This window comes from Frieseomelitta varia, unplaced genomic scaffold (assembly GCF_011392965.1).
Source record: "Frieseomelitta varia isolate USP_RPSP 00005682 unplaced genomic scaffold, Fvar_1.2 scaffold_279, whole genome shotgun sequence".
NCBI lineage: Eukaryota > Metazoa > Arthropoda > Insecta > Hymenoptera > Apidae > Frieseomelitta > Frieseomelitta varia.
The window spans coordinates 223,722-241,248 of NW_025110011.1; the positions used below are offsets into that span (position 1 = coordinate 223,722).

Here is a 17,527-nt window from a genome sequence, read left to right on the forward strand (position 1 = left end):
AAAAAAAAAAAAAAAAAAAAAAGAGAGAGAGAAAAAAGAGCCTCCAACGCGAGCTCGTTACGTTTCATTTCTCATTTTATTCTCTGCATCGTGTCAAAACGCGAATGGAACTCGGAATAGCGGCAGTTACGATTTAATTTCACGCCGTGTTACTTTCGCTGAATTAATACTTACGCCGGATGTAATTAAGGACCAACGTCGCTTGACTAATTAATTAACGACGAACGCCTTCGGCATAATCATTGTTCATTAAGCACTCGTACGATTTCGGCTAAGTTTTGATCGAACGCGCCCGGCTAGAAACGCAGAGTCGATGAATTTTGTATTTTTGTTTGCTCGTAGCCGAACGTAGAGAGTTTTGTAACGAGAAATCGATTCGATCGACGCACAGCTTAGAATATCTCTCGTCTGCAATACTTCCGGGTACATAACGCCGAAACGTACCAAAAAACAGTATCAAAAACGTGTACCAAAAACGTATCGAAACATGTATCGCGTATCGATCGTTCGTTCGGGAAAATTTCGAGCGGAAAGCAACGAGCGTTTTTCAACTCTTTGACATCGAGTAACAGCTTCGTTTTTCTACTGCTCCTTATGCTCGAAATCGACGAACGAATTTTCGTTTTTCAACAGCGACGATTAAAATTTCCATCAGAGACGCTGAAGCTAAAAAAATTAATAAACGGAGAAACTTTGTGACAAGCTTTCATTTGTATATTTTATTTGAAATAAAAATTATTCACATCTTTGAAACACTGTTTACACGTCTATGAAAATTACAAATTGGTCACTTCTTGACAACTTTGGTAGTTCTGGTGTTGAAATTCCGTAGAATTTGAAAATTTAAATGAAAGGAATGGCAAGCTAGGGGATCAATAAAATTCTCTTCGTAGCTAGGCACAGGGTAGAACATAATTGAAAAATTGTGGATAATTTAAGTTGATAGAATTTCGTAAAAAAAAAAAAAGATTCGGCTCCATTTGATTTCATTTCGAAGCTTCCAGTCAAATTGAAAAATTTTTTTCGTTGTTAGATTCACGATCATTTTGGAGATCAGAGACTTCCGTTTGCAACGAGCCCTTATTAAAATTTGTAATTTTGATTGTTTTTTTCTCATCGGCAAGTGCCGTGTCAGTCACTGATGACCCACGAAACAAATTTGTATATTAAAAATTAACAAGTATGTATATTAAAAATTAAAGAACGTTTGATTAGTAGAGGAATGAAACGCAGCTGAATATTGCTTTTATTGATATTTATCATATAATAAATATATAACATTTAAATTCATATTAATATTTATATTATATTTAATTATATATAATTATATTATATATTATTGTATATTATATTATAATTATATTAAATATATACTATATTATATTATAATTATATTATATATTATTGTATATTATATTATAATTATATTATAGTATATTATAGTATATAATATACTATAATATACTATAGTATAGTATATATACTATAAATATTATATTATATATACTATACTATAGTATATAGTATATTATAATATATAAGTATATTATATTATAATTATATTATAGTATATATATATAGTATTATATATACTATATATATACTATATAATTATATATTATATATATATATACTATATTATATGTAATGCAATAGCAATTTTAATGGGTTTTATTAAAAGAGTTTAGACAAAAGTTGTGTCTTTGCACCCATCGCAATAAAAGACTGTTGCAATTTTCCTAGTCACGTTACTACTAACATTTCTTCCCAGCAGTGCCCTATCTCCTTAGACAAAACTTTTTCCTCATCACCGCAAAATTGATATCAAACGGGCACAAACGAAAGGAAAGTGAACAGAGTACACGCGGCACTTGGTTAACGGCACGAAATATCGAAATATCCAGCAGTCTGGAAAAATTAGCGTGACATCGAGCGTTTCGACAATTTCACCTTTCTTCTGTTCTTCGTCGTCTATTGCAGGTTGGTTTTTCAGCCTGCGCGACGCCGACCCGGAGAACGACGACGTTTACTCGTGGATGTCGCCCACGTGGATCATCCTGTTCTTCGCCTCGTTCAATCTCGGCCTCGGGCCAATCTCGTGGTCCCTGTTAGGCGACACGCTGCCGGAACAGCTGAAGACGCCAGTGGTCTCCGCCGCGGTCGCCCTCGGATGGCTGATCTCGCTGATGGCCACCCTCACCTTCGACGAGATGATCGTCTCCATCGGCGGCACGAAGGTCATGTGGCTCTCCGCGGCGATATGCTGGCTGATCGCCCTGTTCTCCGCGATCGTCGCGAAAGACAACACCGGCAAGAGCCTGACGGAGATCCAACGGGACTTTCGCATCGACCCCGTTGACGACAGAGCACTCGAGGGCACCTGATGCTTCCGCCATCTTTAATCTCCGCGTCCGCCGTTTCTCAACCCTTTCCACGAAAATTTCGTGTTTCAAACGAAGCGACAAGCCATCTCTTTGTGTTTTTTTTTTTTTTGTTTTGTTTCTTGTTCTCTTTCTTTTTTTTTTTTTTTTTAATCATTATTTCTCTTTCTTTTTATTTTATTTGTTATTTGTCAGAAGATTAGAAAACAAGCTTCGCTTCTGTTAAACGTAATTCATCCTTTTAAACTCGAACGAAGCCTTTTCTCCTTTCCTCTGTATTTTTTTTGTTCGTTCGAAAGCGTTTCTTGTTCTCTCTCTCTCTTTTTTTATCATTATTTCTCTTCCTTTTTATTTTATTTAGTATTTGTCAGAAGGTTAGAAAGCAAGCTTCGCTGCTGTTAAATGCAATTCATCCTTTTAAACTCAAACGAAGCCTTTTCTTCTTTCCTCTGTATTTTTTTTTGTTCGTTCGAAATCGTTTCTTGTTCTCTCTCTCTCTCTCTCTCTTAATCATTATTTTTCTTTCTTTTTATTTTAGTTATTATTTTTCAGAAGGTCAGAAAGCAAGCTTCGCTGCTGTTAAATGCAATTCATCCTTTTAAACTCGAACGAAGCCTTTTTTTCTTTCCTCTGTATTTTTTTGTTCGTTCGAAAGCGTTTCTTGTTCTCTCTCTCTCTCTCTCTCTCTTTTTTTATCATTATTTCTCTTCCTTTTTATTTTATTTAGTATTTGTCAGAAGGTTAGAAAGCAAGCTTCGCTGCTGTTAAATGCAATTCATCCTTTTAAACTCGAACGAAGCCTTTTCTTCTTTCCTCTGTATTTTTTTTTTTTTTTTTTTGTTCGTTTGAAAGCGTTTCTTGTTCTCTCTCTCTCTCTCTTTTTTTATCATTATTTTTCTTCCTTTTTATTTTATTTATTATTTTTCAGAACGTCAGAAAGCGAGCTTCGCTGGTGTCAAATGTAATTTATTCTTTTAAACTTGAACGAAGCCTTTTCTTTCTTCTCTCTTGTATTTTTTTTCGTTTGTCTGGGAAATTCCATTTCTTTTTAATTGCTTTTCGGAGTAAATAGAGAAAGATTTACAATCCACGAGGAGCAGTCAGAAAGTAAGCTTCACTGCTATAATAAATGTAATTTATTCTTTTAAACTCGAACGAAGCCTTTTTTTTCTTTTCTCTTGTATTTTTCCGTTTGTCCGGGAAATTCCACGTTTCTTTTTTCAATTGTTTTTCGGAGTAAATAGAGAAAGATTTACAATCCACGAGGAGAAGTCAGATAACAAGCCTCACTGCTATTAAATGTAGTGAATTATTTATTTTTTTAAAACTCGAACAAAACCTTCTCTTCTTTCGTCTATATTTTTTGTTGATTTATTATTCTTTTTTAAATTGTTTCTCAAAGACTCTTTGCAGCCGATGCAAATAGAAACTAAATATACAATTTAGTGTCGCAACTTGCCAAAATTTGTTTCAGCCATTGAATATTTCACTCTCGCCCAGAAGAATATAGATACCGATCGCGCTTTTAGCTACCTCGGTGCGTAAAGAGTAAGAGAGTTGCGTCAATTTGCAATTGTTTACTTCTCGAATCGACTTCGAGAAATAAAGATATTCTTGAAACTTTCCTGAAACAATAAATTCAGCAATGTACTGCGAAGCGTTCGCGCATATATTTATAAAGTGTTGATGGTCAGAGGCAACGAACGTGGGGCTCGTTTGCCCGAGAAGTGTTGACGATGCGCGCGGCGTGAATAATTGCCGCCATTAAAAGAAATTTCCTCCGGGGCCCTCCGGCTCCGTAATAAACTCGTTTCGAATTGAACACATCGTTGTTTTAAACGCCGCGCGGATCGTAAACCTCGCGAGAAAATATTTGCTTGTTTGCTTGAAATTGTAACACCGTCCATTCCTTCGTCGAATTTATTCGACGTGATCCGTTTCATCTCTTCTCGTTTGCAGAGAACGAGACAAAATTATGGAGTAAAATTCGTTGGGATAAAATATTTGACAAAATTCTTCTTCCGAGAAGATCGAGCTTGAAAGTTGTTGTGTCAGAATTGTTGAATTCGGTCGATTCGAAAAGAATAATTCCGAGCTCACTTCCAAGAAAGTAGAAAATCCTCTGTCTCGTTAAAAATTGCCACGCGAGTACTTTCGATAAATATTCATACTCGATCCTCTCCGAAAAAAAACTGCACGATCTATCTACATTTGTCATCTGCATTTTCGATTTATTTTTTCGTCGAGAAATCACCCCTTCATCCTTTCTCTCACGTGCTGCAGAACATCCCGAAAACGTGTATAACGAAAAGTTGTTAAGAATTTTAGTAACGCGAGAACGTGGTTGGTGAAAAATATTCCCACGAGAGATTTTTCAAATATTTTTCATTGGCGACACGTTGTAATCGACAATAAAACTTTTTTTTGAGTTGGCAGTGTCGCGGCATCTTCTCAGCATAATTTTTCACTGCGAGCGAATGATAATTAAATCACGGATGTTGCGTATTTCTGCGACAGTAACTGAGAATGTGGGACACGAGTGTTCGATCTTCGAGAGATTTCAAGAATTAAAAATTCATCGTGTTACTTCGTGAACAGAATTCTTCGCTTTAATTTCTACGCCGCAGCTTATAATACGGAATTCGTATACCGCGGCACGTATTATGAGCGGTTTTATCGAAATATTTTAGCATAATCTGTTCAGTATATATTATTAATAGATCTTGCTGTCTAATTAAGTGTCTTACCATTATAAATGTTTCAAAGCTAGAACGTTGTGTATATTGTACATTCTTGCTCTCGTCATCTCCCAATTTCTAAAGTATACTGTATTTCCTGTTTCGCTTATTTAATTATTATTATTATCCTATTACATGGTAGCTAACAGTATCGTAAATACCACCAGTGCACAGAATAGTAAATGGTAACTGCATCACCGATTGTCTCTTGATTGACTGACTAGCTTTTTATTTCTTATTTTTATTTTTCGAGTGTCTTGATAACTAATATCCGAATATCATCTGCTAGTAACTGGATTATTAAACATTTTATTACAGTGATACGACTTTCATTGGATATCATACCTCGAGTTTGGGTCTTCAGGGATCATAAAAAAAAAGGGGATCATAAATTTCGAGATATTAGTCCATAAATATTAATCCTTGCCGAACAGAAATGATCGAAAGTAATGGCAGCTAGGGGGACAAAATAACAAGTTTGGCGCGCTGCGACTTCGACAAAATCCAAAAATATTTTGCAGCCGAATAATACATGAAATCTGAACAGCATGGAAGTGAAAGATACTTGCAAAATGAAAATTCGGAGGAAAGATTTTTTTGAAGAGCCACCTCTTCAGTTATTAGAGTATTTTATTCTTTAATAACACATAATAAAATAATAATAAAATTATGATATAAATATATAAAATAATGATAAAACTATAATATAAATATATAAAATAATGATAAAATTGTAATATAAATATATAAAATAATAAAATTATAATATAAATATATAAAATAATAATAAAATTATACTACAAAATGTATAAAATAATAATAGAAAAAGTAAAAATAATAAAAAATATAAAAGTAATAAAAACTTTACTTCTCTATTACTTGAAGAAGAGGCTCTTCAACTTAATTATCAAAGAACAGAAAAATGGATCGGATTCAACTTTGACAACAGTTTTGAATTCACGATCGTGTCGCGATCGACTTGAGTTAATAACGATAAATATCGACGAATATTATTGCTCCTTCGTCGCGAGCTGGCTTCGTCGTTGCGCGATCTCAATGGGTTAACGAGAACACTCATCGGGCTTCATGGAATGGCGTTCGTTGGCCCAGGTCCAAAAAAGACGCCAAAGAAGATCCGCGGCGCGTATTTCGCGCCGGATCTGATATATCGCGAGCATGTGCAACCCATCGCTGCAACCTTTTGACAAAAATAACACGGCGAAGGCGGTACGTTCGCGTCGCGAAACGATTTCATTAAGCGCTCCCCGTTTATATTTACTTCGGGGCGACTGGCGATCGAGAAGTTTCACGCTGAAATCGGCGTGTCCCGTTCGAACGCGAAGGAAGAAGAAAAACGAGAGTTAAAGTCATTTCTTTCCGTTTTCTTTGTTATTTTCATTATTTAAAGTCTGGGTTATTAGCTCGATTTGGAACCAAGTCTTACAATTTATCATAAAGGTTGGGCCAGTGAAAAAATTAAATTTTTCAAACGTATGAAAGGGAACTGATTTTAATGGAAATATAATTTTTTTTATATAATTTTAATTATAATATATTTATTATATATTTATATATTTAATTATAATATATTTAAATATATTTTTGTATATAATTTTATTTAATTATATTTTATATATAATTTTAATTGTATATAAATATAATTTTAATGGAAGGCCTTTTCTGTAATACTTCGATCATTTAAATTGTTATAAAATGAAACAAAGGTACAAATTCGAAATACAATTTGAGCTAATCTTAAGGTTAAATCTTTATTTCTTTTTTTTTTTTTCCTTTATTTTATCGTACAGACTGATATATCGATTATTGATAGTAATAAAAAAAATTTTTTTATATAAAAGCAACCAAAATATCATAAAATAATTATACAACATATTATATAAACTATTAAAATTTAAAATATTATATAAAGTAATTATATAGCATATTCTTAATTTATATATTTAATAATTCATATTATTCTGGTTAACAATAACGTATATAGTAATTGCAAAAAATAAAGTACACAGTATGTGCAAAAAATTCACTGTAAAGTATATTAATCTCTAAAACTGAGTCTTCATTCTTCAAAATTGTCATTCAGGGAAGGATTCACGTTCAGTTGATGTCCATTCACGATGTATTTTCTGCTCGGAACAAGAATACGTTCCACTGTCGATTGAATTTTGCACGAAAACGTAAATTTAACAGAATTTTCTTTATCAAAGAAATCCACTCACTGGTGGATGAGTTTTGCGTGGCTCTCGAGGTTACAACTTGGTCGTCTCTTGGCAGAGAACGAGCAATTGTCCTCTGGAAAAAATTTATTTTTGTTACCCAATCTTAGGTTTGCACGAGTGTAACATTCTCATTTGTTGTTCCAGTTTCCTTTGATTTCCCGTTTCATGCTGAGAAGTCGAGATCACGGAGGCGAGTTGTCGGTGTAACGGTGAGTTAGCTTCTTTATCGACCTTTTCATTTCCGATTGTGCCAGCGTGTGAAGGGGTGAAGTCACTCTTGCGGAAGAGAAACGCAAGTTTGAAAGAGTCCCTTTCGAATCGATTTTTATTCCGAACGAACGATAGATTGAAAATATGGCCGATGCGAAACTCCGCACGAATTTGGAAATAATTTTCGAATTGTCCACATAATAAAGAAAATATAATATTAGATAAATTATAATATATAAATAATATATAATATTAAAAAATATTAAATAAAATGTAATTATTTCTTTTCAATGGATAAATATAATATATACAGGGTGTCTCGTAACTTGTGGGACCCACTTCGACAGCTAATTGTCATATAAATATATAAGTATATAAAAAGTCATATAAATATATATCCTATCTGTCTTCGTTTATGAAATATAATGAATTTTATAAACAGAAACACAGACTCTAGTAATATATAATCTAATAATAATATATAATCTAATAATATATAATATATAATATATAATTTATATCTAATATAAAAATATATAAAAAGTCATATAAATATATGCCCTATCTGTCTTCGTATATGACATATAATGAATTTTATAAACAGAAACACAAACTCTAGTAAGCTAGTTTGGNCAGATGAATGACAAGACGCGTGCAGGCTTGTCTTCAAATGCAAGGTGGTCATTTCGAGCATCTTTTGTAAAAGTAATTAAAACAGAAAATTCATTGTATCTCATAAACGAAGACAGATAGGATATATATTTATATGACTTTTTTTCATTATTTTCAGGCTCCCGAAGTGGGTCCCACAAGTTACGAAACACCCTTTATATATTATATAATATATTATGAGGAATAATATATATATATTATAAGGAATATATTATTTAATATATTCCTTTATAAAAATTTTGAATTTTATACACTGAATATACGTTTTAATGATCCGCTGCCCAACTGTGACTTCGTCGCGTCAAACAGTTCTCTTTTTCGCCAGTCACGATAGATTTTTCCTGGTTCCGACCATCACCTGTCCTGTATTAATGAATACAGAATTCGTGAGATTTCATCTTTCATCACTTACCGAGCCGAGCGTTCACAACGATGAGGTTCTCTGCGATCTGAAACCGAAAGAAACGAAACGAGAGTCAGTCGCTGCTGGTCGCTCAAATAAACGGGAAGATTCGTCGGATCGAGCCGAACTTCGTGTCCCATATTCCGCGCGGTTTTCCAATTGAATTTACCGCTCGCCTCCTTTGCCTTATTTACACGTTTATCGCGAGATCTCGTTAGCCGTCTCGTTAGTTTGTTTTAACCTCGCGTTGCCGCAACCGTGACCCGTTTGTGCTCGTTCCGCGATAATTCACTTTGCCCCTCGGAAAAAACACACGGGGGAACACGTCGCCCGAAGGAAAAATATTCCCCGCCGGGCTTAACACGAGGTGCACTTCGTATATTTGCAAAATTGACGCGAACTATGCGCGTCACTATGGGCGAAAGAAGGGTTAAATCGCTGGGGAATTTGAAATTCGCGCGTCCATCCCTTCCATAAGGATATACATAAATTTTTCTGTATCTTCCAAACGAACGTGAATTTTGTATCTCGTTAACTCGTTTCGATTCTCGTGACAATGGCAGAGTAAAACTTGACACGCAAACGAAGAGAATTATTTTTCAAATGTTATAATATCTACATTATAATATTATAATAATATCTAGTTAGTTTTTAACTCCTCCAATTTCTCAGTAATTAATGAAGAGAAAGGATAGAGAATTATGAATTTTTTTTCACTGTTGAATTAGATTTTAATTCCTCTGCGTATTTGTGCGAAATTAATTTCAATAATTAATGAAGAGAATTGTACTCGACGGTAATGTCGAATTATTTTAAAATAATGCCCGACAATTTTCAATTTAAAATCCACGTATTTTTACAAAATTAATTCCAACGATTGGCGAAGAGAAAGAGTAGCGTAATAAATGATATGATCTTGAAATAACATCTATTAATAATCAGTCACTCCTTTCACGCATTCGTGCAAGATTTGAATTACCATTATTTTCAAAATAATACTCGGTGATGTTTGCACAAATATACTACTTCAGTTACATTATACATACCATGAATATTTAATTACGCATATTCATAATATTAATGACAGCATTAATATTCATAATGTCGGTATAATATTAATCATAGTTGCAATAACGTTACATTAACGTGTTAATATAATAATCGTATCAATTGTCGCACCTTCGTAATTTAATAGTTATATTACGAAGAAACACCTACGATTTCATCTGAATTATTTTCAGTCGTACAAAATGAAAAAAAAAAAAAAAAAAGAGAAAAAAACGAAAAAACAGCTGATAATTATTTGAACGAGGACAGGCCTTGCTTCTGCGCAAGGGATGAGCGCGTGCACAGGGTCGAAACGTCAGCCATCCAGTTAAAGAGTTACACACTCAGGTAGCATTCTTCCCTCCCCCCCTCCCCCTCCCGGATGTGTAACGCGGACGAGCACATCCGCTTGAAAGATGTATCGAGCACATCGCTCTTTAACAGCAGCAGCAATGTCCACGCTCCGGGACGTGCTGCTCTGGCAAGCAGAAGTAATCGACAGACGCCAAGTCAGCATTTCTTTACGCGTCGCGAGTGCTTTACTTCTTTTCTTTCTCTCTTCTTTCTGTTTACTACTTACATGTGTGACCCATTTACCCTCTTCTTCCTTTTCTATTCTCTCTTCCTCTGTCCTCTGCCACTCCAGTCTGCCATCCATTCATCTTCGTCGACGTGAACGCGGATACCTTCCAAAGGGCCGAGCTCCCTTTACGTAAAGTACGCGAAGATGACGTGATTATTACATGACGTTCGAATACGATGTGCCCGGTGATTAGTTGGAAATATCCGCGATTTGCTGTTTTAAAAACGTTTCTCGTTGAACTGTGAGTAAGTAACTGGCCAGTTATTCCGTAAAATTTGTTTCTTCCTATTCATACGTGAATGTGAAATATTTTATATCGTATGTGAATTAAATATTTTATGTTTTGTATAAATTAAATATTTTATATTTTATAAATTATGTAAATTAAACGTTTTATATTTTATATATTATATAAATTAAATATTTTATATATTATATATTATATAAATTAAATATTTTATATTTTATGAATTACATAAATTAAATATTATATATTTTATAAATTACATAAATAAAATATTTTATATATTATATAAATTAAATATTTTATATTTTATAAATTACATAAATTAAAAATTTTATATATCATATAAATTAAATATTTTATATTTTACAAATTGTATAAATTAAATATTTTATGTTTTGTATAAATTAAATATTTTATATTTTATGAATTACATAAATTAAATATTTTATATTTTATAAATTACATAAATTAAATATTTTATATATTATATACCATAAATATTTTATATTTTACATTTTACAAATTATATAAATTAAATATTTCATATTTTATATATTACATAAATTAAATATTTTATATTTTATATATTATATAAATTAAACATTTTATATTTTATATATTATATAAATTAAGCATTTTATATTTTAAATATTATATTATATTAAATATTTTATATTTTATATTTTATAAATTATATAAGTTCAATATTTTATATTTTACATTACTAATATGTGGTATAATATAGTATAAATACAATTATATAATGTATCACAATGATATATATATATATATATATATGCATAATTATGTACGTTATTATATAATTATAATTATAATATAGTATATTGTACTAAATTAAACAGTTATACACAATTAACAATTTGCGTAACTATATATACAATTATATAATTGTTATATATGTATGTATATACAAATCAAGTAAACTTGAACTTAAATAAGTCGATTACTTCTTAACAATTTCTATCCAGTGATATCATACCACGACGAGTTGAAAAAGAAAGAAAAAAGCGACGAGTTATTGTGTACGGTTCGGTCACTCGTTATGGTCCGCGAACCCGCAAGTTGCCAACGCAAGGGGTTAATAAACGTTACTTGGAGACGAACGTTTCACCTCGTGAAACAACCATAAGGATCCGCTTGAACCACATCGATGCCATCGTAAATCGACGCGAAACGAAAGTTACGATCGAAGGGGAATATCGCCTGAGGACAAATTTCGGTATTATTTATAGCGCGGAAAGTTTGGCGAGAGTGTTGGCGTTCGGTGAAAATTACGAAAGTTCAGTCGTAAAATTAATGCCGGCGACGCGAGCATGATGTCTACCTGAGAATTCGGATTTTCGGGGCGAACGACGGGCACGTGGTCTTCAAACTTTCGCGACTTGTGTAGTTAAGAGTATTCGTTGAATCTCCTTGGCCGAACTTGAGCGAAAATTTGAACCCGTACTCGAACGAAAAGGCGAACGTTCCTTGCCAAAGGCGGTTCGTTCCTCCCTCACCACTGGAATGTGACAAATATTCGAAGATCTTGCCAATTCCCTGAAATACGAGAGTATCACCGATCCGATTAACCAGTTTTGAATCTCTGCAGTCCGAGAACGATTGAAAATGAAGACCAATTGAGCAAAAAAATCTCATTGACGCTGTGGAAATTTGGTTTGCATCGTCACGAAGCAAAATGTATTTTTGGTGTTGGCCAAAAACTAATTACCTGTTTTTTTTTTTTTTTTTTTTAATAGACATATTCTGATACTTGATAATTCGAGCTTGTCATTGGGAGAAAGAAAATGCACAATCTCGTTTGTATCGCGTCGGTCTTGAAAAAGGAAAATCAAAAGACACATTTTCAAGGCATTTTCAATTTGTGAAAAATTATCTAATACGTATGGTGAAGAAACTTTCAGACTCCGTTTCTCAGAATTGTTTTGTTAAATTTTGAATTCAATTGCTACTGTTTGCCGTCGAAATAGATAAAAACTGGTCGAACAGAATGATCGACGTATATTTAATTGGACGAAACAATCCGATCAATCGTTTGGATAACAATCTGATTCACGAAAAATGAAGATTCGACTCTCTCTCTCTCTCTCTCTCTCTCTCTCTCTCGGTAAGTTCGTTTCTCGACTTGAAAAGGCGAGGAGAAAGTTTCTCTTTTAACACAGACAACTTTGAGAGACGAGAGAGAACACTTCAGCCGTGGATCACACTCCAGCGTGAAGTAAATTTCGCTTCATTAAATTGAATATGCATGCACGTAGAATTCGTTTGGGATTTTGGTTTTACATCGGGAATGTTGGTTCAGCTGTTTGACTTTGACGGGGAACTGCTGACAATGAGTTTCGTGAACAAATAGGGACGAACAGCGGTGGATAAAATTAGACGGTTCGCGTATTGAACCACCTCTGCGTAATTGAATCGTTGCTAGTTGCGAGTTAATTCGTATTAATAGATATCTCGCGCGTAGCGAACTTGTGCCGTGTGTTATTAAAATATGCCAACGGCATGTTTTAATAACATAGATTATACAGGGTGTTTCGTAACTTGTGGGACCCACTTCGGGAGCTGATTGTACGCCTAAAAATAATGAAAAAAAGTCATATAAATATATGTCCTATTTGTCTTGGTATATGAGATATAATGAATTTTATAAACAGAAACACAGACTCTAGTAATATATAATCTAATAATAATATATAATCTAGTAATATATAAAATTTATATCTAATATATAAATATATAAAAAGTCATATAAATATATGCCCTATCTGTCTTCGTATATGAGATATAATGAATTTTATAAACAGAAACACAAACTCTAGTAAGCTAGTTTGGGGTTTACAGGGTGTTTCGTAACTTGTGGGACCCACTTCGGCAGCTGATTGTCATATAAATATATAAAAAGTCATATAAATATATGTCCTATCTGTCTTCGTTTATGAAATATAATGAATTTTACAAACAGAACAAACTCTAGTAAGCTAGTTTTACCAGGGATGGTATATTCAATTTTCATAATAATCATAATTGGGATGAAGAGAACCCACACGTGCATTCAAGACATCAACACCAGTTTAGTTTAAACGTATGGGCAGGAATAATTGATAAACTTTTAATTGGACCTTTTTTCCTTGATGGGAAACTAACAGGCACAAAGTACGTTGATTTTTCGAGCACGCGTTTACACGAAATATTAGAGGAAGTTCCAGTCGATATTAGACTTCGTATGCGGTTTCTGCATGATGGAGCTCCGCCGCATTTTAGCCGAGTGGCTAGGCAATTTTTAAATCAACACTTTGCAAATAAATGAATTGATCGTGGAGGTCCTGTTGCATGGCCTGCTCGTTCTCCGGATTCGAATCCATTAGATTTTCATTTGTGGGGACATTTAAAATCTATTGTACACGCAACATCGATTGAAAATGCTGAAATACTATGAAATAGAATAGAGCAAGGCTTCCGACAAATTCGAGAAACTTAGTAGCTGATAGTTCAAGAAAATCTCGTTTCTTCAGCGTTGATTTCAAAGTGGAAAATCGTAAAGGAAAAACAAAAAAAGAAAAAGAAAACACTATGCAAGCTAATAAAAAATTATCTAAACATATGGTGAATAAACGTTCGAACTATAGTGATGTCAGAATTCGTTTGCTAAATTTCATTGCTAATGAGAATATCGAATTTGGAACCGTCTTATTGAAAGATGTAAAAATTTTGCAATTGATCGAAGGACGACAGTCGAACAAAATGGTCAATATATTTGTCTAACGAAGTTTCTGTTCCTCGCGAGAAAGAAAACTGTCCAATTACTTTCTAATATACGCAAGGAAGAATTGAGGAAGTAGAACCGAATTTATCAAGTGCCGCAAGGTAAATATCTGGTCGTTACGAATGTCCTGAGAGAGTCAGCAAAATTTTTAATAGCTCCAACGGAAGGAGTCGAGTGTTTCAAATATGAATTTCACGGGGAATTACCTGGCGAGCGCTTCGAATGTAATTTACCAATAAATATTAGTTATCGTCAGATTCCTCTTTGGGATGCGAAATGGGAGAAACCGAGAGACTTTTGCTTTTTCTTTTCTTCCCTTTTTCCATTGAAGAACGCTCCGCTCGACTCCGCTCCATTAACTACGCAAAGTGAATTGAATTACATCTGCTCGACGACGAATTTATCGCCGATTAAACAGCTCGATATCGATCTCGCAACGAGGTAAACACGCAACGATTAAGTGCTGCAATTACCGGCAAGAATTTATCAATTTCCGTCAGACAGCCGTGTTTCCAAACGACGTTTGATAAACTTTCGTCGAATCTCCTCGTAGCTCGTCTCGGCTTGGCGTGCTCGTCGTTACATACGGTTGAAAATCGCTTTCAGAAACTTCCGTCATACGGCTACGTCCATCCTCTCGTACTTGCCCCCGCGATTTTTCCAATTATTTCCACGAAAAGGCTCTTACGGATTCCACGTCCGTTTCACGTCAAACTGTAACTGACGTGCTGTTAGAAAAAGGCAGGGGTGGAGTGATAGAAGAACGTTCTGGAGAATCGATGATCTGTTTAATTCTATCCTAGAAATTTCTTTATTTCCGACATTGAAACTCAGAAATCATATTTGATTCGCATCTTTGTGTATAATTTTTGTGTATATTTTGCGTAGAGTTTTGGAAATTTTGGAAGTAAATTTCACGGATAGATATTACATGTACTTCTGCGTGAAATTCGAGAGTGAAATGTTTAAATTAAATTAAATTAGAAACATTAGAAACAGGTTACTTTGGTGAAACTAGAATTGCATTCAGTATTTTCTTTTTTTCTACGTTTTAAGTTTCTACTAATTGGCGCCTACAAAAGACCTCCTCCTGAAATTGGATTTAATGGCTTTTAGTATATTACATTTCACCTGATTTTTACTAATTGCAACTACAAAAGATCTTCCGAGGACTGGAATTGAATTTAATGCCTTTTAGTATATTAAATTTCAATTTTCGCTAATTACAACCACAGAAAATCTCTTGCAAACTAGAAATTGAATTTAATACCTTTTAGTACCTGTATTAAATTTCTCCTAGTTTCTACTTGTTGCAATCGCAAAAGAATCTCTTGCAAACGAAAATTGAACTTCATAATTGTTAACATTTTAAGTTGCTGCCAGTCCAAGCCAGAATTCAATTGAATATTTTTTAGTGTTATTAAATTTCTCCCAATTTATACTAATTATAACCATAAACAAATCTCTTGCAAACTACAATTGAATCCAATACTTTTTAATATATAATAAATTTTTTATTTTAGTTTCCTCTGATTTTAACCACAAAAAGATTTCTTGCAAACCGAAATTGGATCGATAATATTTTTCAATATTATCAAATTTCTCCCAGTTTATTCCAGTTAGCAATCACTCCTGCAAAATCTCTTCCAAACCAAAACTGAATTTAATACTTTTTGGTGTATCAAGTTTCTTCTCAGTTTCTAAAAAAATCGTTTTTTAATCGGTCCAATAATCCCTAACACATAACCTTGCACACTTTTCTGCATTGCTCGCCACTGCCCTATTATATAATATTTTGTAATATTATATTGTAATATTTATAACATTTTGTGATATATAATATTTTGTCCAATCTCTGTGTGTGTACATACTTAAGTATCCATTCACTTCATGCTCTAGCAGCCCACAGCAAAGTTGTCTTCGAATCGTTTCCTTAAAGGGGCAGTTCAAATCGATCCAAACCTCTAACCAACTACAGTGTGTACATATGTGTTCATGTGTGTGTGTTGGAAACGTGTGCATCGGATCGTTGGCTAGCAAGAATTAATTTATTGTCTGATCGAGGCACGCACGTGGCCCCAGTCGATTCTAGCGTCACTGTGGAAGTCTCATCGAATACCAAAAAATAAATGCGCGACATTTTCGACGAAATAGTTTGCTAGGATCCTTCAGAAACTATGAGTCTCTAAATCAGAGCCGGCTAACTCGACTCTTGCCACTACATTCCTAATCGCTAGTGCTGCCCCCTCCACTACAGTGAATTTTGCTTGGTGGGGAGATGAACAGACTGAGAGTGGGGCGAGGAAATGTAGTGGGGAGAACGATGCGGTGGAGGGGATAGCTAGCGATCAGGAAAGTGGGGATAAGGGCCGCCAGTTCGCCACCTCTGCTCCAAATGGAAATGATTGGCGACTGTAAGTCAAAAATTCAAGATTCACGCGTAGAAAATTATATTCGAAAGCATCACAAACGAAAGAGTGACACACGTTTGAAGGTTAAATACTGCCTTTTATTATTCTCTTCAGTCACATTCTTGTGCAAATCTCTGGCGCAATTTTCGGGGAATTTTGAGAAAGTAGCACTTTCTAGTAGCATTTTGTCGCCCCTACATGTGACACCAGCCTCGTCATTTACCCTCCTCGAAAGCTCATGAATTTATCGAATCTTCGGCCTTCAACGTGCCTCGAATTTTCCCTTTTCCCCCAAAGCTCTTACCAACGCGGGTCGTCGTTATTTACCCGTCGTCCCTCGCTGTTTCCCCTCGCTGTTTGTTCTCCGAACGTTGCTCCTCTCCGTTAACCAGAAAAGGACGAGACACAAGTCGAGGGTCCGTGGCACAAAGAACGTGCAACAAGAAGCAAACACCGGACTCGGAGTGGTTGATTGAGGTTTTAAATTGCGGGCGGATGATTCGACGAGTTTAGAGCTCGTTGGAACGAAAGCGGGGACGATTTACAGGCAAGGGATGAAATTTTAATTCCTCGGCTCGCTCGCGCAGGGTATTTATAGACGCCACATTTCGTTCAAAGCGCGATCGAACGTTTAGAATCTTAGGAACGTATTAAAAGTATCAAGCATCAGCAGCAGCATTTTCGTTCGCCTCTCTGTTCCGTTTTTCGTAGAATTTTGCAGCTTTCTTTTTGTAGAAAACTCTCTTTTTCTGTATAGAAATTGAATTTTTTTAATTGCGATAGTTTCGAATGTCAGATTTAATAGCAATTAAAG

At 34.3% G+C, this 17,527-nt stretch overlaps 1 protein-coding gene across 1 annotated transcript in view; it reads left to right on the forward strand.

Annotated features, from left to right (window-relative positions):
* The window catches only part of LOC122529132 (facilitated trehalose transporter Tret1-like), an 11,010-nt gene extending 8,548 nt beyond the window's left edge, over positions 1–2,462 (forward strand). The window contains exon 6 of the mRNA XM_043654937.1: positions 1,981–2,462. Within this exon, the coding sequence (XP_043510872.1) occupies positions 1,981–2,384 (404 nt within the window). The 3' untranslated portion in view covers positions 2,385–2,462. The remainder of the gene's footprint in view (positions 1–1,980) is intronic.
* Positions 2,463–17,527: the final 15,065 nt, after the last annotated feature.